Source organism: Dendropsophus ebraccatus, chromosome 6 (assembly GCF_027789765.1).
Source record: "Dendropsophus ebraccatus isolate aDenEbr1 chromosome 6, aDenEbr1.pat, whole genome shotgun sequence".
Lineage (NCBI taxonomy): Eukaryota > Metazoa > Chordata > Amphibia > Anura > Hylidae > Dendropsophus > Dendropsophus ebraccatus.
Genome location: NC_091459.1, coordinates 76,175,925 through 76,203,255, shown reverse-complemented (window position 1 = coordinate 76,203,255; position 27,331 = coordinate 76,175,925). Strand labels below are relative to the sequence as shown.

The 27,331-nt window shown below is 41.1% G+C and overlaps 1 protein-coding gene across 1 annotated transcript in view; it reads left to right on the top strand.

The window, feature by feature from the left end:
• The window catches only part of FNDC3B (fibronectin type III domain containing 3B), a 247,626-nt gene that overhangs the window by 163,593 nt on the left and 56,702 nt on the right, over positions 1-27,331 (top strand). Inside the window, exons 10-20 of the mRNA XM_069975184.1 lie at positions 1,697-1,835; positions 1,964-2,017; positions 6,377-6,501; positions 9,268-9,439; positions 15,589-15,675; positions 17,264-17,402; positions 18,546-18,617; positions 20,968-21,086; positions 23,064-23,169; positions 23,939-24,099; positions 26,197-26,310. Coding sequence (XP_069831285.1) covers positions 1,697-1,835; positions 1,964-2,017; positions 6,377-6,501; positions 9,268-9,439; positions 15,589-15,675; positions 17,264-17,402; positions 18,546-18,617; positions 20,968-21,086; positions 23,064-23,169; positions 23,939-24,099; positions 26,197-26,310 — 1,288 coding nt within the window. The remainder of the gene's footprint in view (positions 1-1,696; positions 1,836-1,963; positions 2,018-6,376; positions 6,502-9,267; positions 9,440-15,588; positions 15,676-17,263; positions 17,403-18,545; positions 18,618-20,967; positions 21,087-23,063; positions 23,170-23,938; positions 24,100-26,196; positions 26,311-27,331) is intronic.

Here is a 27,331-nt window from a genome sequence, read left to right as displayed (position 1 = left end):
ACCATAAAGAGGCAGGGCAGCATGCCAGCATCAAATTATAGGACAGAAGGAGCTGAGAAGATTGATGTGTGGTTTGTGTTAGAAGATTTAGTATAACATGCAGCATATTGAATAAAATCCCTGCTCATTGTAGATCTAGGAGTGCAGTAAGTAGTCTCATTAGATGATGGACAGCCGCCTTTACAGTATGAGTGTGCCAGGAGCTGTCAGTCGCTGATAAGGACGGCCCATTGGACTCCTTTGCATTGAATAAGCAGATATTCAAATTAATAAGTAACTAAATCTTCAACCATAAAATTAGATATTAATTCAGTTCCTGCCACTATATAACCTTTTTCTTACAGATCAGACTCTGAAAGGGGTTTTCTGTGCCAAAATGAAGTGATGAGCTACACGTGATAACTAATCAGTCACTGATTATCAGGGTGTCGACACCAGCCATTCAGCTGTTCGGTGCATGCACTAAACAATAAATTGAGTCGGAAGCAGTTGAGCTCCCCTTCAGGTGAACAGCAGCTAAGCTCCAGTTACAGGTCGCTACCGCTACACAGTGAATGGAGACAAACTGTATTCACTGATCAGTGTCTGATGAGCTATCATGTAGATCGCTTATTCATTCTGCTTGGAAAAAACCCTTTATATATGGCAGGCACATTATAATCCAGATACAGTACATACAGTACAGTCAACTATGTGAACTACGGAATACTAGTTTTGGTAAAGGCCCATACTGGATTGTGCAAAAACTGGCCATTCCTATGAATAACGTTTCAAGAGGTTGTTCGAGATTCAAATATGTTACACATTTTATGTCTGAAACCTGGAAAAAAGGAAAATAAAAGCTAGATGATATATACTGTGCAAATTCCGTCAGCCACCACTGCTATTACTAGGACCCATGAGTAGCTGAAGGCTGTAATTACTTGATTAAATTTGACAATGCATCCGTGTGATTTGACATCACTATAAAATGCGCAATCTGGCCTATGGGCCCCATGTGGATCAGAGCAGGACAGGTAAAGACTTTTACTGGTAAGTGTATTAGACAGTTTTTTTCCATTTCACTGCTCTGTTTTTATATAAAAGACTTGGTTCATTGAAAGAGAATTTTGCTTGGAAGTGTCGTAGGGAAACGAGAACAAAGGTGACCACAGTTACTAGCTTGAGAAGAGACCCAAGACTTTGTTTGCACTTGCTGCTTTTTGCTTTCTGCAGAGGCATGTTAGTAGTATTCTCCAATGTAGCCATCTGACACAAGACTCTTTAAATCAACATTTACGACTGTATGTCCATACAGTGACACGTTAGCCATTGTAGTCTCACATTGTTAAATAAAAAAAAAATTACTTAGTGGTACATGTTTCTTACTATATACATCTGTATAGATAAGGGCAGCATATTACCTTTTCTTATACAGGAAAAATAAAAAATGTGTATTCTAGGGAGAGGTTTTTTTTTGTTTTTTTTTTACATATTGCCGTGCGGGGAAAGGGTCTCCAAAGTTACAGGCATGTGAATGTGGCTTTAGTGCAATGTTATGTCATCTTATACATATACTTTTCTTATGACATGCTTGACAATTTTTATCTATTCTATTGAATAATGAATTGTTCTGTCTGCAGTGTATAAAGGGAGCCTGTATACCTGCTGATGGGCACCTATGTCACAATATGTAATTTGCATTTTTTTTTTGTAGGGTCTATACAACAAATAAATCCGTAAAGGGATCTTGTTCAGAACCCATCACATTCACCACTCACAGCTGTGCACCAGAATGTCCCTTCCCACCTAAACTGTCTCACAGAACCAAAAATTCACTCACACTACAATGGAAGGTAAGCATCATCCTTCTACATATCCTTCAGCTTTCTGCACAGTAAAAAATACTGTATGTCATGATTTATGATTGTGTTATATGCCACATGTTGTGTTGTATTTCTAGCGTATTCTGTTCTCGTTTCAGGCACCGGTTGATAACGGTTCAAAAATCACCAGTTACCTTTTACAATGGGATGAGGTAAGAATACATAAGGACATTTTTGCATTTTCCAGTAAGAGAACAGAGGAGTTCTAAGGAATTCCTTCCATGTTTCTCCTTGTGCCCCTTCCAGTCCCATAGCTGACACAGACTAATCTTCAAGAATCTTTGAAAGCTCCTTGAAAGTTTTCTCAATTTAAATTTCCTTGGTGGACTTGCTGGGCTATTACAAATAATTTTCATTTTCTGCTCCCATTTTAAAGTAGCAATTTTAATAATGGGCAGAAAAAATTAGTCAATTAATATGTATGCATTTAGCTTATTTTTAAGGGTATTTTTTTTATTTTTTTAGGCAAGGCTTTGCCTTGCAGATATATGAAGGCAAAGCCCTGCCCTAAGATGAAAACTGGGTAAGGCAATGCTCCCACAACGGGAAAATGACGGCCCCTTACATAATCATCATTTGTGACCGTCATTGTCAACAGATGGCCGTCTTTTGTCACTAAAATGACAACCATCCAGAAAGACGGCCATCATTTTCCCATTGTAGGAACATATTTTAAAACTGATCCCATCTGGTGAAGTCTTTCCCTTAAACTGGAGCTAGACATAATATAATAATGTAAATAATGGATAGCCGTCATCCCCAGCTTACTCACTAACATGCCAAATGAGTAACGCATGAATGTTATCGGTTGCAGATCTGGAGGAAAGCTTTTCTCAACAATACAAGATTGTTACTGAATCCCATTAAAATCGTCACAATATCAGTATTGTCATCTAATGCCAGCTATAGCTGCAATGTATTAATATCTATGCAGTAATATTATGTCATTATGGGAGAATGGATCGTATAGTATATGGACTAGCTAGTGTTTCACTGACTGGTCCTGTGGATGAGACGTTTCCCCGTGCATGGCTAACTTTAGCTGACGGGCAACTTTGCCAGATATTTATATTTACTTCTGCTACAACTTATCATTATTATTATTAGGCTGGGTTCACACTACGTTTTTCCTATCCGTTTAACGTATCCGTTTTTATTTGGTTACTTTTAACGGACAGGAAAACTTGATCAACCCTATTTTTGTGTACGTTAAAAAAAAACATCCGTTTTCTATCCGTTTTTTTATTTTTTATAATAGAAGTCAATGGAAAAACAGATCCAAACGGATGGCATACAATTGCATCCGTTTTTTTCATAAAATGGATAGGAAAAACGCAGTGTGAACCCAGCAGGGGCGGATTAAGGATACCATGGGCCCTGGGCAGTTGAGAAATTGTGGGCCCCTTGCTAACCACGCTTCCTCTAGCCCTGTCCCCACCCTATTAACCACACCCCAACTAACCTGGCTGAGGGGGGCTATATAATATATAAGTCCTCAGGCTAGGTAAACAATAAATGCTGGCCATTTAGCATATAAATTATTACACAAAAAAACTTACACAGCATCTAGGTCAGCTTTTTGTGACTGTTTAATATTATAATTTTTGTTACCAGCTGATATTTCAGCTCAGTTCTATTGAAGTAAGAGGAGCCACGTTGTAATAAACACACAGCCTCAGCATTATAACTTTATAGTATTTATAGTATTTTAATTATTTTTGTTAACAGCTGAGGTGTCATAGAGAAGGAGCTAAGACCCAGCCCTGCCTTCCCTGCTCCCACATACAGGAGGCTGCTGCTGTCTATGGGACACTTCAGCTGATAATGACAAGGACTTACAGGAGGCGGCTTCTCTCCATGAGTTACGTTTTGCTAAATAAAAGTTGTTCATTTTTACTCTCCCTCTCCATCTGGCTCAGCCCATCATGAAGGCCCTTCCCAGCCATGACTCGTCCCCACAGGATCTGTCAGACAGACATTTTAGACTCCTCACTCCAGCATCATCCTCATCTCTATACAAAGTCCCCATCTGCCTCACACAGTAACCGTGCTCCCTCTGTGCCTCATATAAGCCCCTCGGTATAGCATCCTCTCCATATATATAGCCCCTTCTGTAGCATCCCCTCCATATATATAAACAATGTAGCGATGAGGCGGCACTCAAGATATAGTGAATAAAGCAAGTGAATTTATTCACCCATTATGTGCAAAACAACGTTTCAGTTTCTCAATGAAACCTTTTTCAAGCAACACATGTGTTGCTTGAAAAAGGTTTCATTGAGAAACTGAAACGTTGTATTGCCCATAATGGGTGAATAAATTCACTTGCTTTATTCACTATATCTTGAGTGCCGCCTCATCACTACGTTGTTGGAATTCAGCAGGAGTGTAACTCCTATAGGGCTGTGCACCCACCGGAGCTATTGCCGCACAGTGCCGTCTACACCCTCTATTTTTTGCCCTCCATATATATATGTAGCCCCCCTCTGTAAGATCCCCTCCATATATATAGCCCCCTCTGCAAGCATCCCCTCCATATATATAGCCCCCTCTGTAGCATCCCCTCGAGATATATACATTCCACATTTCCCCTCCCTGAGGCATTTTCCACATATCCCCTTCCCCCCTTTGTCCACACACATGTCCCCTTTCCCCTGTCTTCCACACATGTTCCACTTCCCCCTGTCTTCCACACACATGTCCCCCTTCCCCCTGTCTTCCACACACGTCCCCCTCCCCGTTTTCCACAGGTCCCCCTGTTTTCCACATGTTCCCCACCCCTGTTTTTTACACACATTTTCCCCACCCCTGTTTTCCACACACATGTCCCCCACCCCTGTTTTCCACACACATGTCCCCCTTCCCCTGCTTACCACATTTGCTGTCAGCCCATCCGGCTCCTATGCTGTTCAGGGAGCGACTGTCAGCTGCGTTGGTCCAGCACGGCAGATAGAACCCAGGGGGAGAGCGTGGTGCCGGCAGTGATGGACAGGTGGGCGGGCCGGGGTGGCGCATCTTCCAGTAGCGGTGCGCTGAGGCCGTACGCAGCCTCATTGCACCCAAAAAGGAAAAAATGGTGGCGGCCGCTGCGGAGGACCGGGGGGGGGGGGGATGAGTTGGGTCTCGGCTGCAAGGAGGGACCTCGGCAGCCCGGCGGGCGGCAGCAGCGTGATTTTAATGGGGGCAATCTCCCTGGACCCCCTGGAGCCCTGGGCCTTGGGCCCCGGGCGGTTGCCCAGATTGCCCTGGAACCCAGCCTTGTTGTTGTTGGTATTATTATTATTATTATTAACACAGGTTCAAAATCTACCAGACTCCTTTTCCCTCATCTTTTGGTGGCAAGAAGTTTATTTTCCATTTTAAGGGCTCAAGAAATTGGGCAGATTTATGAGGCCCCAGGACCTGACAAGTGAAGAGAAACTTGCCTCTCTGCTTAACACAATGCCACATAGAGCTAATAATTGAACAGTGTACAACTGGTATCCTATATTATGAATGAGGGGCACACAGCAGCTTCTAGTCACACTCTCTGCACTCTTCTCCCACCCCTACTTTAATGCTGCCAATGAAGCCCAATTGGTGGGAAGAAAGCTGGACATGGAGGGTGGGACTGAAAGCTGGACATGGAGGGTGGGACTGAAAGCCACCACTTCCTTGATAAGTTATGCACAGTGTTCAATTTGATATATACTTGTACTTCCTTAATTTCATTGGTGGACACCTAGGCGGAGCTTCATGACAGTTGGGCCACTCCCTTCTCAGCAGAGAGATGGGGTCATACTGCCATGAAGCCCTGCCTATTTGACACTGTCCACCAATAAAATGAAGCATGTGTAAGGGGGGTGACAGTATCACTTTAATTCTCATAACAGAGCCTTACTTTTTTTTTGTTTAATTGCTCAGGTTTGTGGGCAACTAATAAAAATATGAGCAGCTTTCTGTGTTGCGGAAAACATCTATAGCTGGCCAAAACGTTTTATCTGTTAAGCCCATTAGACAGAAACAGGTTGTAAACGCAGACTTGCATGCCCAACCAGCGAATAAATCAAACATGATAGTAAACCAGGCCAAAAGAGAGTGATCAATAAGAGCTCTTTTTTTTTTTCTTTTGTATGGTAGACTTATGTGCGCTCAGGAAGCATTGGTTCTTGGAGGAGTTTACTAGTTTTCACACATTCACAGATGTTCAAAAATTTATAGGAAAATATTTACCAAGCAGGCACAGAAATTTCCTTCCTCCTGTCAACAGCGCCTCTCTACTCCAAAAAAACTTTGTTTGGAACATTTTATATTTGTTAATTTCTTCACTGAAAAATTTATTTGAATGACCGATCTCTATCTATCTTTCTGTGCCTCCTTTATGGGTTTAATAAAAACTCTTAACCAGGCCTTGGGCAGTGGAATTCTGAGAGTGTTATGAAAAATAGAAATTGGTTCCCATTAAACAAAGCAGTGCTCAAATATCAATGTAATGAGAGCAATGAATAGGAAATGTTTTTCTTTTTCCTCAGGGAAAGCGAAATAGTGTTTTCAGAGAGTGTTACATGGGGAACCAAAGGCACTGTAAGCTGACAAAACTCTGTCCAGCAATGGCATATACATTTAGAGTAGCAGCATGCAATGATATCGGGAAAAGGTAAGTGTATCAATGAGGTTACTTTACAATATTGTATATTTAAACTTATTCTCCTATTGAGCCACTTGTAGATTGTGTGCCCACAGTGTACTCAACTATATAGAGAGAGAGGTTTAATATCTGTTGTGATAAAGTGACAATATATAACTTTGTAAATTAAATACTTAAAGGCATCTAACCCTCTGATATGTCCCTTTAGCGTATGGGCCGCTGAGGATAAAGGTAAGTTTCTTGCCTTCACCCTCGGTGTGTTTTCAGGAACTTTGTTGTTTATTAGATATGTAAATTAGTTTAATCAGTGCACTGTGGGTGGAACTATCACCCTAATTTCACTGATCTGCCCCAGCTGGCCTACTCCTCCTAATCAATATTGATCTACTGTTCTGTAGTTTTAGGCACCAGAGTGCCATCACTGCAGAGAGCCTGCCCAATGTTCAGTAGAAAAGGCAGGCTGGATGGTTATGTAGCCCCGCCCCCAGTTCACCAAAAAGCCTTAATTAAGTATGTGATAAACCTCAAAGTTCCCGAAAATGGTGCCAACAGGTCTCCATTACAAGTCAAAAATGTTTTAAAGTGACAGTGCCCATTTAAAAAAAAAAATAAGACTGCAGTTCTATGCTGTTCTATGCTGTGATACTGTAACATAAATGGGCAAATAAGTCATAAGCAGATGTTTTTACAAATGATGACAATTTATATAAATATATAAAAAAAATGTGCCCAATGTTCACAGTGTCTGCACTATAAGGATGGGTTCACAAAGACATAACTGTTGGAGTTGAGGACTGTGGGCCTTCAATAGCTACTGCCTGACTCCAAGCACATTTTCACGATCGTTAAATTAGCAATATTTCCTGTAGCAGTAGCTTACCTAGGGAGCGTTTTGGTTCTTAGGAAATGACAATTATCATTAAAAGAGAAACTTTTATATATATTTTTTTTATAACAATTTTGGTTGAACATATAAATAGCTTAAAACTAATAGAACCAATTAAAGTTGCAGTAAATAGGATTTTAATAGTGCCAGTAATTGAGTGAATTTTAGGAGTTATGTAAAGTCTGCCTCCTTGCATGACTGGCTGGAGGATTAAAAATAATTGGCAAGTAAAAGGTCTTCCTGACACTGTTTTGCTGCTAGAAAAAATACAAAACTTAGGTCATGGGATATTAATTAAGGGACAGTGATGAGTGATCATAAGTCATGTTTAGACTTCAGGAAGGCTGAAGTCTTTTTCTGTGTTTTAAATTAAAAGGGTTTTCCTCCCAAGAGCTAAAAAATTAAATGCTTCCAAAACAAGCTGGTCTTACTCACCAAGTCCCTCTGAGTGTTTTGAGCCATCTCCCGCCTTTCTAGCTACTACTTTTCCCAAGTTACAGATTTTTCTAAACACGATCTATATCCAAGATGGTGCCAGCCCGGAAAGTACATTTCCCATCATGCAGTGCTTCATAAACATTGGTAGTGATTGGTGCTTCACATGCACTCAAGCACTTCCAATGTCCGTTTCATGACTCACTGTGCTCAGAGTGAGAGAAGGAGGTGGAAGGGGGCAGTACAGGGAACAGGATGGACAGAGCCATATAGAAAAACACAAAGTACAGCTGATAAGTGCGCATGCAGGAGATCAAGGAGTGAGTGTGTGAGAAAGAGATGGGGGAGGAGGGGAGCTGAAACGGAGGACGGATAAGGCTGCATTCACATGATCCGTGTTCCGTCCATGGAATGCATGTAACGGACTTCTCACCACCTTCCAGAAAGCATCTGTGATAAGATGCTAGGAGCGGGGAAACTGTATGTATATGCGCCGTGCTGTTATTGCGGCTCATATGCATACAGATACATGCATTCCACGCCCGTGTTCCGGAACGTGTAACTGCATCCTAAGTGATAAGGCAGGGGATGAGGGGATGAGATGTGTGAAGGAGAGGGGGGTGGGAGTTTGGGCAGAGAGCAGATAAGTGATTATTCAGGTGACGAAGCAGTCAGTACATGGGAAAGGGATGGGGTACAAAATAAACTTTTCTGCTGTAATTTATTATTTAGTCCTTCCCTTTGAGTCTTTTTCAAATGACCACCTAGTGTGCCCACTGTTGGTGATCACGCATGCTCAGTAGCTAAGTCCCATTGCCCGATCACAGACAGGGGAATGATTCCTGTCTAGTACACAGGCCAGTTGCAACCTGAACAGTGGATTCTCCTCTCATTAGGTAGTATTTCTGAAAGATAATAATAAGAACACCAGGGAGCCCCATAACAAGACTATACTCTCTAAATGAACATAATGCCCTTCCAAAAATAAAAATGTAGCTGAAAATGGCAGTAGCTGATAGATATGGATTGTAAGGTATGTTCCAGTGCGATCAGGACAGTAAAAAAAAATTATCACAGAAAAGCAAAAAGGCAAGATTTAAAAAAATATTCATGTCCTCAAGACCAAAGCTGGCCTGGTTATTAGAGAGTTAAGTTTACCACCTACTTACAGTTGGTTTGCGCTGCACTATTGCAGAAATATCTTAATGACAGTATTTGGAAATAAGCAAATAAGTAACATTAGTATTATTTAGAGAGGAAAAGGCGATCTGTAAACGTGTGAATGATATAAAACATTGGCTGACTTGTCAGAAGGCGTCTTCTCATGGCTGATTTCTTGCTGTCCCCCCACTTGCAGTGCTGAGTACACCACCATACTCAAATAAACTGTTGATTTCTCTAAGGATTGCATAGTAAGCAACCATCTCATTCATGTGTCTCTTGTCTATTCATAGTGAGTACAGCCAGGAGGTTGTTTACTACACATTAGGCAATATCCCTCCTACACCCGCAGCACCCAAGCTTATTAGAGCTGGAATTACGTGGATAAGTCTCCACTGGACGAGGCCGGAGGGCTGCTTTCCAGAAGAGGTGATTTCATACACGCTGGAGATTCAGGAGGATACCGTACGTTGAGTGCTTGCCTTGTTTATTGTGGTATTCACATTGAAGAAATGAATGATTTATAAAGGTCTGGTGCTGGCAATAGATGTCAGGCCCTGTTAGGGAAAATGGAATTGCCCCACTTGATTTCACTTCAAGACTGCACAGTCATTGTAAAGCAAATATCCTCCCAATGGTCATTTATTTTTTGTTTTGTAATAGTGGTTCATCTAGTTATATAAGTAAGACTGAAGTGCAAGGGTATATAGATAACCTTGTCATACATCTGGCTGAAACCTTTGTATACAAAAAATTTATCTCAACTTAAATGTACAGATTTTTGGCTGCAAATGGTGAAAGCAAAGCCAGGAATGGATTTAAAAAGAGGCAAATTCTTAGTCCTTTATGACCTGTTCTCTATTTATTGTCTGTTCCTTGCTTTGGCTTCAGTAATTGTATTGCAAAGTTTGTGTAAACACACCCAGATTCACTTGTCCGTTATATATGGTCCGTGCTTGGACTGTATACTACAGATGGGACCTCGGAAGTCCGGGCATCATCATTTATTTTGATGCTGTGAACGCCGAAACTGTTCATTCTCCATGCTGAACTAACATAGCTGTTTCAGTACAGTAGCTAAAAGATTTAACTCTTTCGGAGCTCACAGCATTATTATGAGTGATGCTGGGAGTTCCAAGGTCCAGTCCATGTATTAGACTTATGAATAGGGCCTAGCTAGGCATACACCTTCCTCCCTAGGTTTAGGAACTAAAGTCTACTCAGCCACACTTCTCAAGCCAGGGCCAGACTGACTAGAATGGAATGAACCAGCCCTCTGAGGAAGGAGAGTTGGACTGTTTGTAGTTATTGGTACTAATGTGGGGAAAAAAAAAACTGTTAAACCTGGGAGTCTTCTCCCTCAGAACACATTTCTACCAAAGATGTCTTGAGAATTGGTCATGTGTGAAAGGTTCCATACATACATAGATATGTGACCCACTAGTAATTATTAAAAAAAGCAGTATTAACCCCTGCTCATCCATAATACCTTAGTATAGGCCACATTAGTGAAGTGACAAAAGTGTATACAAGTTTAACCCACTATACCCAGACACGTCTAAATACTTAGAAATAAATTCTTTACCCCCATTCATAACATACTTTTAGTAACTTTGATACAGGTATCGGGACACAGCAGCATAAAACTGGCAGCAGATTAAGTACGTTTTCCTTAAAATGATGCTTTTATTTAGCTTTTATTTTTCAGTGTGTGAACCTAGTCTAAAAGTGTGTCTACTGTGTTTAAAGCGTTAATTATGATTTTCATATACCATACCTCCCAACCGTCCTGGATTCCGCGGGACAGTCCCGTTTTCGGGGTGCTGTCCCGCGGTCCAGGAACAGCCCCCAGTGTCCCGCATTATATGTGGCCCCAGCGGAAAAAACAATAAACCAGTAACTCACCTGTCCGCCGGTCCCAGCAGCTCCTCTCCCGGCAGAGCGCGCACTCCCGTCATCCTCCGGGGCGGGCAGTGGGGTATACAGACACTAACTGTGCCGGAAGTGACCTGCAGCCTCTGTCATGAATTACTTCCGGCACAGTCAGTGTCTGTATACCCCGCTGCCCGCCCCGGAGGATGATGGCAGTGCGCGCTCTGCCGGGAGAGGAGCTGCTGGGACCGGCGGACAGGTGAGTCACTGGTTTATTGTTTTTTTTGCTGGGGCCACACAAATGGGGGGATTGGCTACTCTGTGGGGCGATTTATGGGGGATTGGCTACTATGTGGGGCATATATGGGGATTGGCTACTATGTGGGCACTCTATGGGGGATTGGCTACTATGTGGGGCACTATGGGGGATTGGCTACTATGTGGGGCACTCTATGGGGGATTGGCTACTATGTGGGGCACTATATGGGGGCATTGGTTACTATGTGGGGCACTATATGGGGGCATTGGCTACTATGTGGGTCACTATAAGGGGGGCATTGGCTACTATGTGGGGCACTATATGGGGGCATAGGCTACTATGTGGGGCACTATATGGGGGCATAGGCTACTATGTGGGGCTCCATATGGGGGCATTGGCTACTATGTGGGGCTCTATATGGGGCATTGGCTTCTATGTGGGGCACTATATGGGCATTGACTACTATGTGGGGCACTATATGGGGATTGGCTACTATGTGGGGCACTATATGGGGGATTGGCTACTATGTGGGCTACTATATGGGGATTGGCTACTATGTGGGGCACTATATGGGGGCATTGGCTACTATGTGGGGCACTATGTGGGGGATTGGATACTATCTGGGGCACTATAATGGGGGACTGGATACTATATAGGGCATTTTTGGGGGGATTGGATACTATATAGCACTATTCAGTCAGCAGCATGTGGTGACTGTAGGGGGGTGGCTATGGAGGGTTGCTATGGGGGAGTGGCTATGGAGGGTTGCTATGGGGGCGTGGCTATGGAGGGTTGCAATGGGGGCGTGGCTATGGAGGGTCGCTATGGGGGCGTGGCTATGGGGACCACGGCGCACATGTCCCTCTTTGCTCTTTGCAAAAGTTGGGAGGTATGATATGCTCATGTCCTTTGAGCTGCCAAAGTTTCCTCACATCTGGTTATTACGTAAGTCCTTTCTGTGTTATAGGCTGGTCGCTCTATAGATAGATCAGTATCTATACCTGCTGTGCATCTGATTTTCTTCTATAAGCCAAACAGTCTGTGAATGTAGACAGTTTAGTGTACTGGAAAAATCTATCAAATGTATGAGACATGAGCGGAAGAAACTTCCTTATGATAAAGCAGATGAAGAAGTTAATCATTTACCAGTATAAAACATAGAGACAAAAGTATAGCAGATAAGGTATATAAGCTCATTTTGTTTTTAACAGTAGTCATTTATATGGCATATTCAGTAGCTGAATATAATAGGGGCGTTTTGGGCGGCAGCCCGGGGCCCTGAGCTCCTGAGGGGCCCATGACCACCCAAAAAGACTTATACTTTCAGTGGTGTACTGTCTCCTGGCTACACTTCCGCCATGTTTTGCAAAAAATCACTGTTTTTTTTTTTTTTATGGCAATTTTTCACAAATCAGGACATCATGACATTATCTGTCCTGTACTATGAACGCCAGGCTAGTGCTGCCATAGTTACAGTGGGCTGAGGGGGCCCAGGCTTGGTGAACAGCCTGGGGCCTATGGTAAAGTTAATCCGCCCCTGGGCATATTATAGAATGAAAATGGTAATATATGACAAGTAGGGCAGGAAAAGTACATAGAATCACTTAAAGTTCTACTTCAGTCTTATAGGTGTATACTGAGCAAGTATACCTGTAGTATACAGCATTAGGCTAAGTTCACATTGTAAATTCTGCTAACATTCTTTATCCAGTGCCAGGTATTGGAGTATTTCATATCCAATTCACGTGCAGTTAAAAAATTCCATGCAGATTTTCCTCAGCTTTACTAAATGACAAAAATCTGCATTGAATTTACCATGGGCAAACCAGAAAGATATATTTCTTTTTTTTCAATATTCATGGCTACAATTGTTCTCGGATTGAGAACAAATTAATTACATGTCATTAGTATCTGTAAAATGAACAAATTGGGCAACTGTTCTCTAAACAGGGAAAATATATACACTCTTGAATAAATGTAAGAGATAAGCAGCATACTAGTACTTTGTTTGTCCTCTAGCTATCAGGTAACTTACATAGTTCAAACCACTGTTAAAGGGGTATTCCAGCGTAAATCTTTTTCTTTCAGATCAACTGGTTACAGAAAGTTGTATAGATTGGTAATTTACTTCTATTTAAAAATCTCTAGTGTACCCGTAGTTATCAGCTGCAGTATATCCTGCAGGAAGTCTTGTTTTCTTTTCAGTCTGACTCTCTGCTGCCGTCTCTGTCCAGGACAGGAACTGGCCAGAGAAGGAGAGGTTTTCTATGGGCAGTTACTGCTGCTCTGGACAGTTCCTGTCTTAGACAGAGGTGGCAGCAGAGAGCACGGTGTCAGACTGAAAAGAATACTCCACTTTCTGCAGGACATACAGCAGCTGATACGTATGGGAAGACTGAGGATTTTTAAATAAAAGTAAATTACAAATCTATATAACTTTCTAAAACTAGTTAATTTGACAGATTTTTACTGAAGTACCCCTTTACCAGGAACCTTTGCCAGTCTCTCTTTTTACAATCACCTGTGTTGTTCTTTGAAACCTTGCAAATACAATTTATGAAGAAGTCCACAACAGGGTGATGAGGCACAGGAGCAGCTCACTGCCAGCTTCTCTCTGACCAGCTCTGCTTCATTTACAGATTTCTCCTTGTGCACAAGTAGGCAGATACCGGTCAGTTAAAGGGGTTATCCAGCGCTACAAAAACAGGGCCACTTTCCCTCTACTGTTGTCTCCAGTTTGGGTGGGGTTTTGAAACTCTGTTCCATTAAAATAAATGGAACTTAATTGCAAACCGCACCTGAACTGGAGACAACAGTAGGGGGAAAAGTGGCCATGTTTTTGTAGTGCTGGACAACCCCTTTAAGCAAAGCCAGGTTGTGATAAATCAGCATGGGGGTGTCTATGTAAATCTTCTCTTCTTTCCCACTTGTTGTAAACTGTGTTTTCTATGAAAGTGTAGATCAAAGTATGGATTCCAAAAAGTTTAGAATTTTTTTTTTTTTTTTTTTTCTTTACTGCAGTTGGGTCGTGTGACCATCCACCTGTCCTGTGTTACTGCCTTTCTGTGAACTACAGGATGACATAATCACCATAACCAGATGCCTCCTAACAGCTTTCTGACACCTACCCTCCCTTACTTAAGCCCCTATTTCACAGGGCGATTTAGAGGAGCAAGCGAGCGCCGACCTGTCATATCAGTGCTCACTTGCTCCTCATTCACTGATTGCTGCCGGCGCTATTTACACATGCTGGCAGTGAATGGGTAAGAGCCAGGGGGTTCGCAGGGACGTGACGGGAGACAGCCCATATCTTCTGGGCAGCCCATAGAACATAGCGACTGCTCCTATTATATATATGGAGCAATGAAAGCATATTGCTGCTATCGTGATCTTTGACTTTACAACATGTTGAAAGACAACGATCAGCCAACATTGTGCATGCCGGCTGATCATTGTCTTCTATTACACTTCCGCGGATGTGATGAGACTGGAGTAAAATACGCTGTTCACGTATAACAATGAATTTTGCCGAGGTAGCAACACTTTACCTACACTGCTACTACTGTTTAGGTCACAGGGAAGTCATTTTAGCCAGTAATATAGCTGCCCCCGCCCCCCTACCTTCCTCCAATAACCCCATTAAGCTGTCCATTGAGAAGGCATATGATCCAGTCTGTTTTTTATTAATTGTCAGCCATTTCTGTCCATTGTTTCTTGCAGGCGAATTTGTCACTTTTGGTCAGCTGTTAAAGTGTAGCTGTTGTTTAAAATTTTTATTGCAGAAATCTATAGAACAAGGAATTTTAAGAAACTGTATAATATGTTTTATTAGGCAAAAACACTCTTTCTGTGCCCAAAATTCTGTTTTGCAGCCTCCCCCCCCCCCTCCCCACTTATCTGCTCATTATCAGGCAAAGCCGTCTTTATTACAGAGGAGCAAAGTTAAGACAGGTTTGCAGAGTCTATTATAACCTATAGATGGGGAGCAGTAGAGAGGGATAAGTGAGCAGGGAGAAGAGACTGGCACATAGACACATAAAACACTGGATTTACAGGTCAGAAAGGTCAGTGCTTATTTCGGAGCTTGGTGACATTAAATTGCTGGATGTTGTTTTGTACAGTGCTGCCTTGTCTCCTCTTCGTGCTTACTCATTTTCCTCAACCCCTCCCCTCTCCACAGAACATAGTGGACAGAGAAATCTTGCTTCTTCTGAAGTGAGAGGAGAGGTAGAAAAACAGCTTTTTGAGTACAGAAGGAAACTCTTTTGCTTAGTAAAACCTTTTTACTTTTCTTAAAATTGCTTGCACTATTGATTCTTATTGACTTCTGAAAAATGACATTATAAATGACAGTTATGCTTTAAAGTTTATGGTACAATATTATACGAATACAGATTTCTTATTATAACTTTTATCATGTGTTAAGAAATATATATTTGTTTTAACAAAACTTCTGACCTCATGTATCTTGTTTTCCTTTTAGGACAGTGTATTTCAACCTACATACACTGGAGAAGAATTAACATGTACTGTGAATAATCTCCAGAGAAGCACACAATACAAATTTAGGGTAAGTCCTTTTAGAAGAGTCCTAAATTACTAAAGTACCAGCAGATGGCACTGTTTGGTATATCTACTTAGAAAACAAAATAAAGGCATTTTTACAGTGTATTAAAGCAAAAGTGTCACCTAAATATTCTTTTACTGATTAGAGTCAGATACCAAAACTTGTTTTAATTTAATCTATTTTCTGACCTGATTTTTTTTTTTTATTTCTCTTCTTTTTATACATTATGGGGCTGCCATTTTGCCTAAGCTGCTGTTAACAGCATTTAGTGACATTTTTTAGAGCAAGACTCATGGACATAGATGACATTATACGTGGTCTGTCCTCTTGAGAAGAATTTGAAACATTGTTTAGCGTGCTCTGTGACCTTTGCAAAGGTCATTCCACAGGGAGCTGATATTGTCTTGTTACTGATGCTATCTATATACTGGTGTCAAATGTTGCTGTAATGTTGTACAAATCACTTTACAGCAGCCTTCTGTTATCAAAACAGACACAACAGGAAGCCTCAGCTTAGTTTTAGCCATAGTGGTGGCAATGAAAACTGCAAGATCTCAGGATTATTTTATAATATTGATAGAAAGATGGAAAATAAAAAAAAAAATGGCACCAAAATTCTTAAAAAATATATGTACCATAATAGCATAACAATAAGTCAAACAATAAGTCATTTTATGATGACACATTCCCTTTAACCCCTAGACGACCTAGGATGTACCTGTACATCCTGCGTTATGAAGCGCGCTCCGTAGCGGAGCAAACTTCATAGCAGGTGGGGGCCGGCTGCAATCAGTAGTTGGGCCCTCACAGTTAATGGCAGGCTGCAGCCTGTCATTTACCCCTTAAAGGCTGCGGTCTTTGTTTAAGTGACAGGGGCAGTCCCCTGTCACTTACCAATTGGGACCGCTGCAGTGTGACTGTTGGGGTCCCGATCGCTATGTCGTACCACCGGAGGTCTGTTAACGTCCTGTGTGCGGTCCGATTGGCGATCTGCTCATTGAGTCTCCCACAGGCAGGCTCAAAAAGCAGAGCGCCTATTACATATATATATATATATATATATATATATAGTGATCAAAACGTCTGATCTACATAAATATGGTGTTAATAAAGACTAGAGATCATGGTGCAAAAAATGCAACCCATACAGTCCCGTAGGTGAAAGACTAAAACTGTTATAAGAGTCACAATAGGGCCATTTTATTAATAATTGCAAAAACAAAAGGATTTCATTAAAAAAATAAATAAAACATTGGAAAATCTGTGTAAACCTGCATATGCTTGTCATATCTTGTGTCTGGGCACTTTGCTATATCTTGTACCTAAACGTCTTCTATACCTTGTATTTGGGCATCTTGATATACCATGTGTCGGGGAATCTTGCTATGTTTTCAAATTACACATTTATAGCTGTAATTGTTTCTTCAGTTGACTATTACGGTATACTGTATTCACATGTGCTGTATGTGATGCTGTGAATTTTATGCTGTGTAAATGAATACCTAAACACAGCATAAAAACTACATTGTGTAAAGTACATGTAAACATCCCACATAGCTAACATTTATTCCTATTGCTGCCTATACTACAGCTTATTGCCTCCAATGTTGAAGGAAGTAGCAGTCCAAGTGAAATATTGGTCTGCACCACAAGTCCGGACCGGCCGGGCCCCCCATCTCGACCTGTAGTTAAGGGTGCCATCACTGCACATGGCTTCACTGTTCAGTGGGGTGAGTATTGGCATCCATGCCTCCATTATTGTATATGTATCATGCCGCATATTTAGGCTATGTTCACAATACGTAAAAGTATGGCCATTGCCATCTGCTACAACGGGCGTTCCCGGCCGGAGCATATACACATCATATACGCTCCGGCTGGGATCCCATGCGGCGCCGCAAAGAACTGACATGTCAGTCTTCTGCGGACGCAATTTAGTGAATTGCGGGCGTAGAAAGACCTGTCATCTCACACAATGAGGCGAACGGCTCTGGCCGCTTGCTTCATTGTGTGCGCCTGCATCAGAACACTGCGGCCGGAAAGATCTTTGCAGAGACTGGCCATTCCATGACCCGGCCAGGTCACAGAACGGCCGGTCTCTTACAGCGTGTGAACATAGCCTTATTCTGTGTGCACAGATTCAATGCATTCATATGATCAGCAGCATATGGAGGCACTCAGGAGAGTTATTGTCTTAATATGAAGCAATTGTGAAACACTCCACTCTAGTACACAAGATATAACAGCTATAGCGATAAAGACGGATGTAGCATTTTAATAGATGTCTGTAACTGGAAAACCTGTCCACTGAAATGAATGAAATGGCATCTCATTCATATTCAGGCAGACACCAGGCTTATCAGGCTCACAGATAAGAAACCCGCAGTCATCTCCTGTTCCTGGCAGTTTGGGAGTTTAATAAAGAGCTGTATATGGAGACGTGCAGGACATTGTTTATAGCCTGTAATATTTCTAGATATAAAGGCGTTATGGTAAAATGTTTATTTGTAAATTCATAAGAAAACGCTGCATGGAGCTGGTGTTTCACTGCACATTGTCTGTACTTTTATCTAGTCTACACTGAATTGCTGAAGTTTCCCTTATAGAAATGTGCACTTTTTTCAGCTTGTCCCGACAATTGTAGTAACCATCTTCTCTTTACAAATTATTATGCAAATAATACTTCCTCATATTTTCCAAAATTACCTATATGAATTGCAAGTGTAATCTAAAAAATTATAGTAAATGAGGTAATGATAGTGGTAGAAAAGCCCTTATTAGTGTAGAATAATGTAAATGTCTTAAGATTAAATCAAAATTTAATATACAGTAAATGTTATACTGGCACTTGACATAGTAATGTTTTTTTGTAGATGCTCCCGAAGACCATGGTGGCTCAGAAATACTCAAATACCTTTTGGAGATCTCTGAAGGGACTTCTGAAGGTGTGTCATGTGGCGAAAGTCGCATCATCATCATGTCTTTTTAAATTCATGAATCTAAAACTAGCATGATGGAACAGTTACTGTTGTTCTGCGACCAATATATTACATATTGGTCAGAATAAGGAGCTACGAGATGTTATGTGACAAGAATAGAGAAATAGAGACATGGCGTCACTCCTTTCAGCCTTGCTGACTAACAAAGTTTCTCTTGGTTTATGTGTTTTAATGTTTCATTAGTTAGGTGGATTCATCTCTATGTTGACTACTGTCATCTAAAATATGTACATCTTGTACACATATCATTCAGTATAAGCCTAGATAGAAGGTTTTCTTCATATAGAATCCTAAACAGGAGATTGTCGGCAGGTTGCTGGTTAAGGGTTCCTCCGGGTCTTTGCTGGCTTATCTGAGACTCCTGCCAGTCTCAGGCCTTGGCTACTGGACTTCAAAAGTCCCTATATTTAGGTACACTTGCCGATACCGAAAAAACATTCTTAAATGGTCCACATACTTTTTCATTTACCAAGATTTCTTATCAACTGGAACATCTGTTGCCAAAGTATAGGTGCCGAGTAGTGCACTGCCCTCTTTGTTAGGGTGTGCTTGCATGTGGCGTACATGCCGGAAATTTTACTCAGTATATTTGTGTGGTTAAATCCACAGCGTGTTAGAGTACTAGCAACGTAGGTAAGATTTCAATATATCTTGCATATAAACACATGGAATGTGAGCTGGATTTGACCAATAAAGCATGGTCATTTATATTGAGGATATCCTGTGTATTTTCCCAAATGACTTTAATGGGAAAATCAAAGGCGCGAGTTCTATAGTAGATGGTCATTTATTCATGCGGGACTAAGTAGTCTAGTGTGTGGTCCTACTTGTGGTTAACAACTATTTGTGTATAAGTGTGCTGTCAGTAGAACCACCCACTTGACTCTTTAGTCCAGAATGAGCACAAATTTATATGTACAAATTACAAATCATACACAATATTTTCCCCAAAACTTATTTATCAGCTTCCTTCATTTTTGCAGCAATTTTGTGTTAATTGCATCAACAAGACGCCATAAAATGTCCATGTGTGAATATACAGTACCTTTCTTCCCTGTATCCACTTCTACTGTAGTAACTCAGCTCTGATAAACATAATCCATTTTTAAACAAAAAAATTCTAAACGTGTTTAAAAGTCGCTGATTTAGGAAGACCTAAAACTATACAGATCATAAAATAGCATGGCCTTAAAAATCAGGCTGAGCCTAGCAGCTGACAAACAGGCTACATACATTAATTTTCATTCATTAATCTGAAAGCACCAGATAGGATGGGCTAATGTGAGGGAGCCTTGCACAAACAGATGAACCGCAGTAGAGTCACTTTCTACCAATTACATCGGTAAGATTGCTTGTGCACCGCTAATGAATTCCAAGAAACAGGTCATCACAACTTAAAGTCTGTTCTCTCTTGAGGTTTCACTTCAAGGAAAATAAAATTAAATGTAAACTCAATAGATCCACAAGATGCACACCATCAACCTCTCTATTAAATGCATAGTAAACTGATACTGTCACATATGATCTTATACTGATGAACATCACAGATGCCATCTGAGGCTATGCATCCTAATCTCACACATGTCCACTAGTATCGTATGCATGTATAACAGCCTTTAGCCGTATTAACACTAAACTAATGTGAGAGTTATTATTTATTATATAAAAGCCTGATCTTCGCAAATTGCACTGTAATATAACAACTGCAAAATAAGCCGCTAACCATGAATGGGGATGGATTAGCAGCATCCTATACTACAGTCATTCAGTACTTTATAGTTCTGTCATTTGTCAGTGTGTATTTCATCCTGACAATGACCAGCTTCTTTAAAGAGGACCTGTCACCCCCCCCCCCCCCCCCGTGCCGGGGTGACAGGCTCCCGACCCCCCGTTACAGCCACTTATACTCACCTGATCCCGTCGGGTCACGGAGATATGAGCGCCCGAAGCCCGGCGCGCGCGCTCACAGGAGAGTCCGACGCTCATAGAGAATGAATGGGGAGTCCGATGCTCGGTCATTCTCTATGGGCGTCGGACTCTCCTGTGAGTGCGCCCGCCGGGCTTCAGGCGCTCATATTTCCGTGACCCAACCGGATCAGGAAGCGGGATCAGGTGAGTATAGGGAGCTGTATCGGGGGTCGGGAGCCTGTCACCCCAGCACGGGGGGTGACAGGTCTCCTTTAAATAATCATTTCCAAAGTATGGCAGCCTCTTAAAAGTAAATTTACCCATGTCATTATTTGCACTTTACAATTTATTTAGTCTTAGATTATAATAATGGCCATGCTTTTTGCAGCAACACAATGGAAGGTGGCGTATAGTGGGTCTGCAACAGAATATACCTGTAATGACTTGAAACCAGGCACTTTATACAAACTCCGCGTGTGCTCCATCAGCACAGGAGGGCACAGTCAGGTAAGGACAGCCCCTATTTTACTGTGATGTTCAAAAAGGTTAAAAGAATATTATTCCAAGTCCAAATAGTGTTTTTGACCTGTTGCAATGCACACATTTTCCTAAATGTTTGGTAGAAAATTGCTTCATTAGGCTCTATCTATTTTAAGGTCAGAATACAAGACAAGAAGATATGATGAATCTCTTACATGTTCAGGTTTTGTTCAGGTCTTCTGATGCATTGTTGAAGCTAAAGCCGGGACTGGATTAAAAAAAGAAGGGAAAGTACTATCTGTCTTTTAGGGTTTAGTCTAAAGGTGCTAAAATTAAGGTTGATGAAAATCGATAACTTCAACTGAAATGATTATTTATCTGGTGAAATTTAAAGAGGTTGGCCATTTTATAGTAAAATTGTTTAGTGTACAGTATTAGTAAGTGTATTCATAGCATCTACTGACAGCAGCTCCCAGTGTAGCCCATAGAAGTAAAACCAGACTCCCCTCCTTCAGGCCGTACTGATCTGCTCTGTGGTAAGTCTGTGCATGAGATGGCCGAAATGGAGAGCATGTTACCATGCCTTATATCCTCACTGTCCACCAGTGAGCCTGTATATGTGTATGGAGGACATTGGAGGTGGGGCATGGTCACATGCTCCTCCATGTCAGCCATCTTATAGACAGAATCACCACAGAACAGGACACCACAGCCTGGAAGGGAAGGGAATCTGAGTTTAGCTCTATGAGGTACACAGGGAACTGCTGTCAGTAAGTAATGTGAATACACTTACTAATACCGCACACTGACTTAGATGTGTGTATGGCTGTTCCAGCAAAACAAATCATTGACCAGACATCATCCTATTGTTAGATAATTTGCATTAAAGATACAGCTATATGACGGGCAGCATGCATTGGCCAATGGCAGTATTGCCATAGTCTCCATTAAATCTGCGGTGTTAATGTCAAAATCACGCAGGCTCTCTCATTTTGGCAGGGTTTTCTGCACACCATAGTTGCCTTGTGAAACCCTAACTACCCAACACTTTCTCTCCCATTATGATCTACACCTGGCTTTGGCTTTATCAGCTGAATTAGAAAACATTAACAGAACCTTAATTTGTAAGAGCTCCCTAATGTGAATCTGAATACAGATGCAATATGCATGCTTATTAGCTCAGAATAGATATACGTCTGTATTTGCTATCGTTTTGCTACAAAAAGACAATATTATATCTATTCTCTTTATTTTGACCTTCCATTTCTTAAAGGGGTCCTGTCACTAGTTTCATGCTGCCTGAACCACGGGCATCATAAACACTGACAGGCTTCCTTATCACACTGATATGATCCACTCTGAATGGCTGTACCAATTTAGAGTAACAATAGAATTAAGTGGGGAGATTCCCAGCCCTGATTGCCAGATCTCTCCCTATTTGTGTTTAAGGAGAGATCTAGAAATCAGAGCTCTAATCCAGGCTGGAAGTTATATCTGCATGCAACTCCTTAGAGTGACTTATATGTAATTTTAATAGGAGTTTCTGTCAATCAACTGGTGGCGCGGTCCATTTTTAAACCGTCACCCGATTCCCACCAATTGCGTTGATTCTGCAATTCAAGCTGCAATTTATCCCGCTCTATGCACTGGAGATGAGCCCAGCAACCCCAGTGCTCCAATACCCCCTTCCCTGGGTGATGCACCTCCATTAAAATCTGGCAGCATCACCAAGGGGAGGGGTAACTGGCAGGAACCAGGTAGTAGTTTAAAAAAAAAAAACTGCTCCACCGGGATGTACATGGCAACCAGGTGTTTTTTTTGTGTTTTTTTTTTTGTTTTGTTTTTTTACAGTAAACAAAGTGGTACATTTGCTTTTCAGTTAAAGGGGGATTTCAGATTGCTGTGCGTTAAGTGTATTACTGATCCCTGACCCAAAAGTATATGTCTTCTATATGTTTAAACTAACAACTCTTATGTGGTAAAGAATATTTTTTTCCTCCGTAGTGTTCTGAAAGTCAGCCTATTCACACCTTATGTGTAGCACCAGGTCCTTGTCAAGCACCAAGAGTGGTAGGCAAACCAAAGCACAAAGAAGTTCACTTACTATGGGGTAGGTATTTGCTGAGATTGGCCAGTACAGCTTCTAGTTTGTAATTGGTCATACTGCTAAAAAAATGAATACTGGCCAGGCTGATGGGGCTGCGGGTGATATGTCTGTTATGTATACTTACCTGTCACATTCCCCTGCCGATGCCGAATCCCGGGCTTTCCGCTCTTCCTGAGTTTTTAGAACTAATGGCATCATAATCCTATAAGAAACGGGCCGCTGAGTATACATTCTATGGTGAACGGCCGTTTCTGGTTGGGGCGCATGTATGTTGTATGTTATAAACACAGTAAGCGGTGCAAAATGGGCAGCCTGCAGGTAATGGTGCATTACCATGTTCCCCGCAGCCCCAGCAGCCTGGCTAAGTATTCATTTTTCCCAGACAACCTATTTAGGTTTCTCAGCTGTTTCTTCTGGCGCTATTTCAGTCAACTTCTTTGACTACCGAAAGTGCAAGGAATTGTATAGCATTTTTGTTAATTTTGTTTCCCCTTCTCTTCTTGTGCACAGTCCTCACCTTAATTGTATTCAGCAAAATTAAAGTAATACTTTCATTTGTTTACATATGCCTATTACTCTGTGCTGCATATTTGTGGGTTCCATCATTTTACGTGGAAGGCCTTTTATTACAATAACAATATACAAAATATAACAATACAATATACAGCAAGGTTTTTACTGTGTTTGTTTCCATAGAGGTGTAATAACACTCTGATAAGGATTTCATTTTGTGTTACCGGTACATTAACCTCCTTATTGCCTTTTTCTTCAGATGCCCCAGCATGCCAGGTATCAGAGTACAGCCTAGAGCTTAGTATACCTGAAGGACATACCACTGAGGTCTATCATGGTTGTGATTTGGAGTGTACAGTTAGTGATCTGCTTCCTGGAAGTACTTATCATTTCAGAGTACGGGCGCTAAATGACGGAGGAGTAAGTGATTTTCTTTCTCGTTTAATGAGCAATTATGTCTCATATGACAGAAAGGCTATTGTATCATCGTTATGAATGTGTTTCTCCTTTCAATCCTGTAAATGTCAAGAAGTGGAGCAGTTTCTCCTAGTTACCAATAAAATCAGTTCTAGATCTGTGCTAAGCCGAGGACATCTGCAGTCTAAGATGTTAAGTGACATCGCTAAGAATTTTAATAAATACAACTTACATAGCCAGTAAAATACTGTCACTGGTCCATTAGTAGGGAACTGGGCTAACAAGACATACAAAAAGTGCCCTATCAATATTTATATGGCATAAAGCTATTTTACATGTATATAAGTATTAAACGGAATCTTCTGCACCCAGTCCCACTTTATCATCTATATTACCTGTACTGCATCTCTGTTTTAATTACATCTTGATAGACCAATGAGATTGCATTTATACATACTGGGAGAGATTTATTGCCCCCGGCGTACTCTACAGATAAGGCACAGGATTTTACACAAACCACCTGGTTTTTGCACACATATGCCCCTTTTCTGTGGCGTACACCTGCTCGTAGGTGGGGGTGGGTGGATGCATGCTAAGGCAGAGATGAGCCGTGATTCATCATGATTTATGCTTGCAAAGAGGCGTAAATCAAGGTAGAGCTCTATACCCGCTATGGAGCAGGTATAGATTTCTGCGCCCGTCTAAATTATTGCGCCTTTGCCAGGTGCGTTGGGGCGGGCTTTTTTTATTTATTAAATCTCCTCCGAAGAGTTTTAATTTCTGACTAGCAGGACCCTTCGCACAAGGAATGTGTCATCAGAAAATGACCTGTTATTTAAATCATGTGTTTGTGAAATGTGTGTTTTTTTTTTTTTTTAAATGTTCAGTTTTGTTTTTTTGGTTTTTTTTTCTAATTTTCCATTTGAATAGCTATTATAAAATATAATACTGAAATAAGTTTTTACACATAATAATAATAAGCTGACACTTCCTGTTCTGTAGAGATCACTCTTTAGCAGTCTCTTAATTGTCATTGCAGACAGGATTACGATAAAAGGTGAAATCATTATATAGATGAGATGAGATTAGGACTTTTACAGTAGGTGATGGTCAGTGCTCAGCATACACCCTGTCTACACATTGACCTCAGCACGGGTCATAGAGCAAGTCTCCAAAACTCTTCCAGTGAAGAGGGTCAACTCCAATTTATTGTGCCTATATCCATGCTGTAAAGGATATCTCTGATTGCTGTAAAAAAGCATTCAGCACCCATGCACTAAAATAGAATAAAAATGTACAATCAGAACATAGCAACAAGTCATAAAATGGGAAATCTTTTAGTATATCTAGCTCTAAAATAGCAATAAAATAAATAAATGTAGATAATGCATTCTCTTTAAAGGGTAATTCAATGGAAATTTTAAAATTCCAGGTGGGTGGTGGTGATACATAATAAAGAATCTATATTTACCCATCCCCTGTGCCTCCACAGCTCAGTGTCACAAGTTCACTGACAGCCGACGTTATCCTGTTTCTCCGGACTTTCTGCATCATCACGTCCTGGTGATCTGCACAGCCAGTCAGTGGCTACGGTGGTGTCCTGTTCCCATCACTGACTGGCTGAGCGGTCATTTCTGATCCGGAGCATATGGCAGGACTGGTATCTGCAGGAAGCTACGGGGGGTGTGAGTGGGGAATCTGCCCAATGGGGCATGGGGACGGATAAGCATATCTTTTTTTATTAAGCCCCTCCCCACCCATGCCCGCCTGGGATTTTTACGTTTCCCGAGGTTTCTTCTTTAACATTTTTCGCATTTGCATTGCATATTACTAATTCCTAATTGCCTGTGTATTCACATGTATATCAATGCTGTTATACTCTCTATAATAACAACATAGTATTACACAGGAGTTGGTTTTGAAATGGATCACAGGGATTATAAAAAAGTGAGATGCAAACCTGTTAAAATATAAAACTTCTGCTTTGATGCTTTGCATGTATTTTCCATTGAGGAATGCTGTAAAATCTCTCTTTGCAGACTCTAGGCCACACATTTTAAATTGAGGATTTACCAACATAGACTTGTATTTGTATTTCAGTATGGTCCTTACTCAGACGCTACAGAGATCACAACTGCAGCAGGACCACCCGCACAGTGCAGACCTCCAGCCCTGACATTCCTCTCTGACACATGTGTACTTATAAGCTGGGAGGTAAGATGAGTGTGTGCGCTGGTGGTGAGAACGAGAGTGCTGATGACGCCAAATGGACAGCTTCAGTTTCATTTCTACTTTGCAATGCAGTTCACTTGGTCATTGACATTCCACCAAATGTTTTCTTTAATGAAGTGCACTATGATATCATATAGATTGAAAACATTGTGCTCGATTTCATGTTTATGTAGATTATTTTTTCTCGAATGCAAAGTTTGTATTTTATTTCTGCTATGTATTTGGTGGTTGTCTGAACAGGCTAAGCACAACTCAGATAAATTTCACTAGGATAGATCTTTATGGCATCTATTGACTACACAGTAAAGACTGAGAATAATGGAGTATAGTAACAATTACCCTGAGTAAATTATCATAATGGTTGAATCCATTATATACAGCCACTCCATGACTTGCATAATTCAACCCTTGTAATCATTATTCCTGTGATACTATTGTGTAAATGGTGGTCACATGGTAAGCCCGATTATAGGGAATAGCAGGAATGTACTTCTTCCTAGTTTGCATGCTAAGGTGTCTCTATATGCTAAGCGAGTCTTCAGCATTATACCTATAATTATCTTGATGATGTGTGACTGGATGGACGGTAATCTGCTTATCTAATATCAGTGATATAGCCTATACAATCATGAACTATTATGACACTATAAAGGTGGGGGGTTGTGTTGAATGATAAGTACCCTTTAAATTCACATAGCATTTAGGATAATATATACAGTACAGTTGCAGCCATACCCCTATTTTTTCTGCATCCAAGTAACCCAGCATGTTAGTTTAAAATCATTTTACTATGATTTAGGCACAATTATTTGAAATTAGAGAGATACATAGGGGGAGATTTATCAAACAAAGTGTAAAGTGAAACTGACTCAGTTGCCCTTAGCAACCAATCAGATTCCTTCTTTCATTTTCCAAAGAGTCTGTGAGGAATGAAAGGTGGAATCTGATTGGTTGCTAGGGGCTACTGAGACTTTTTCACTTTACACCATGTTACCATTTAGCT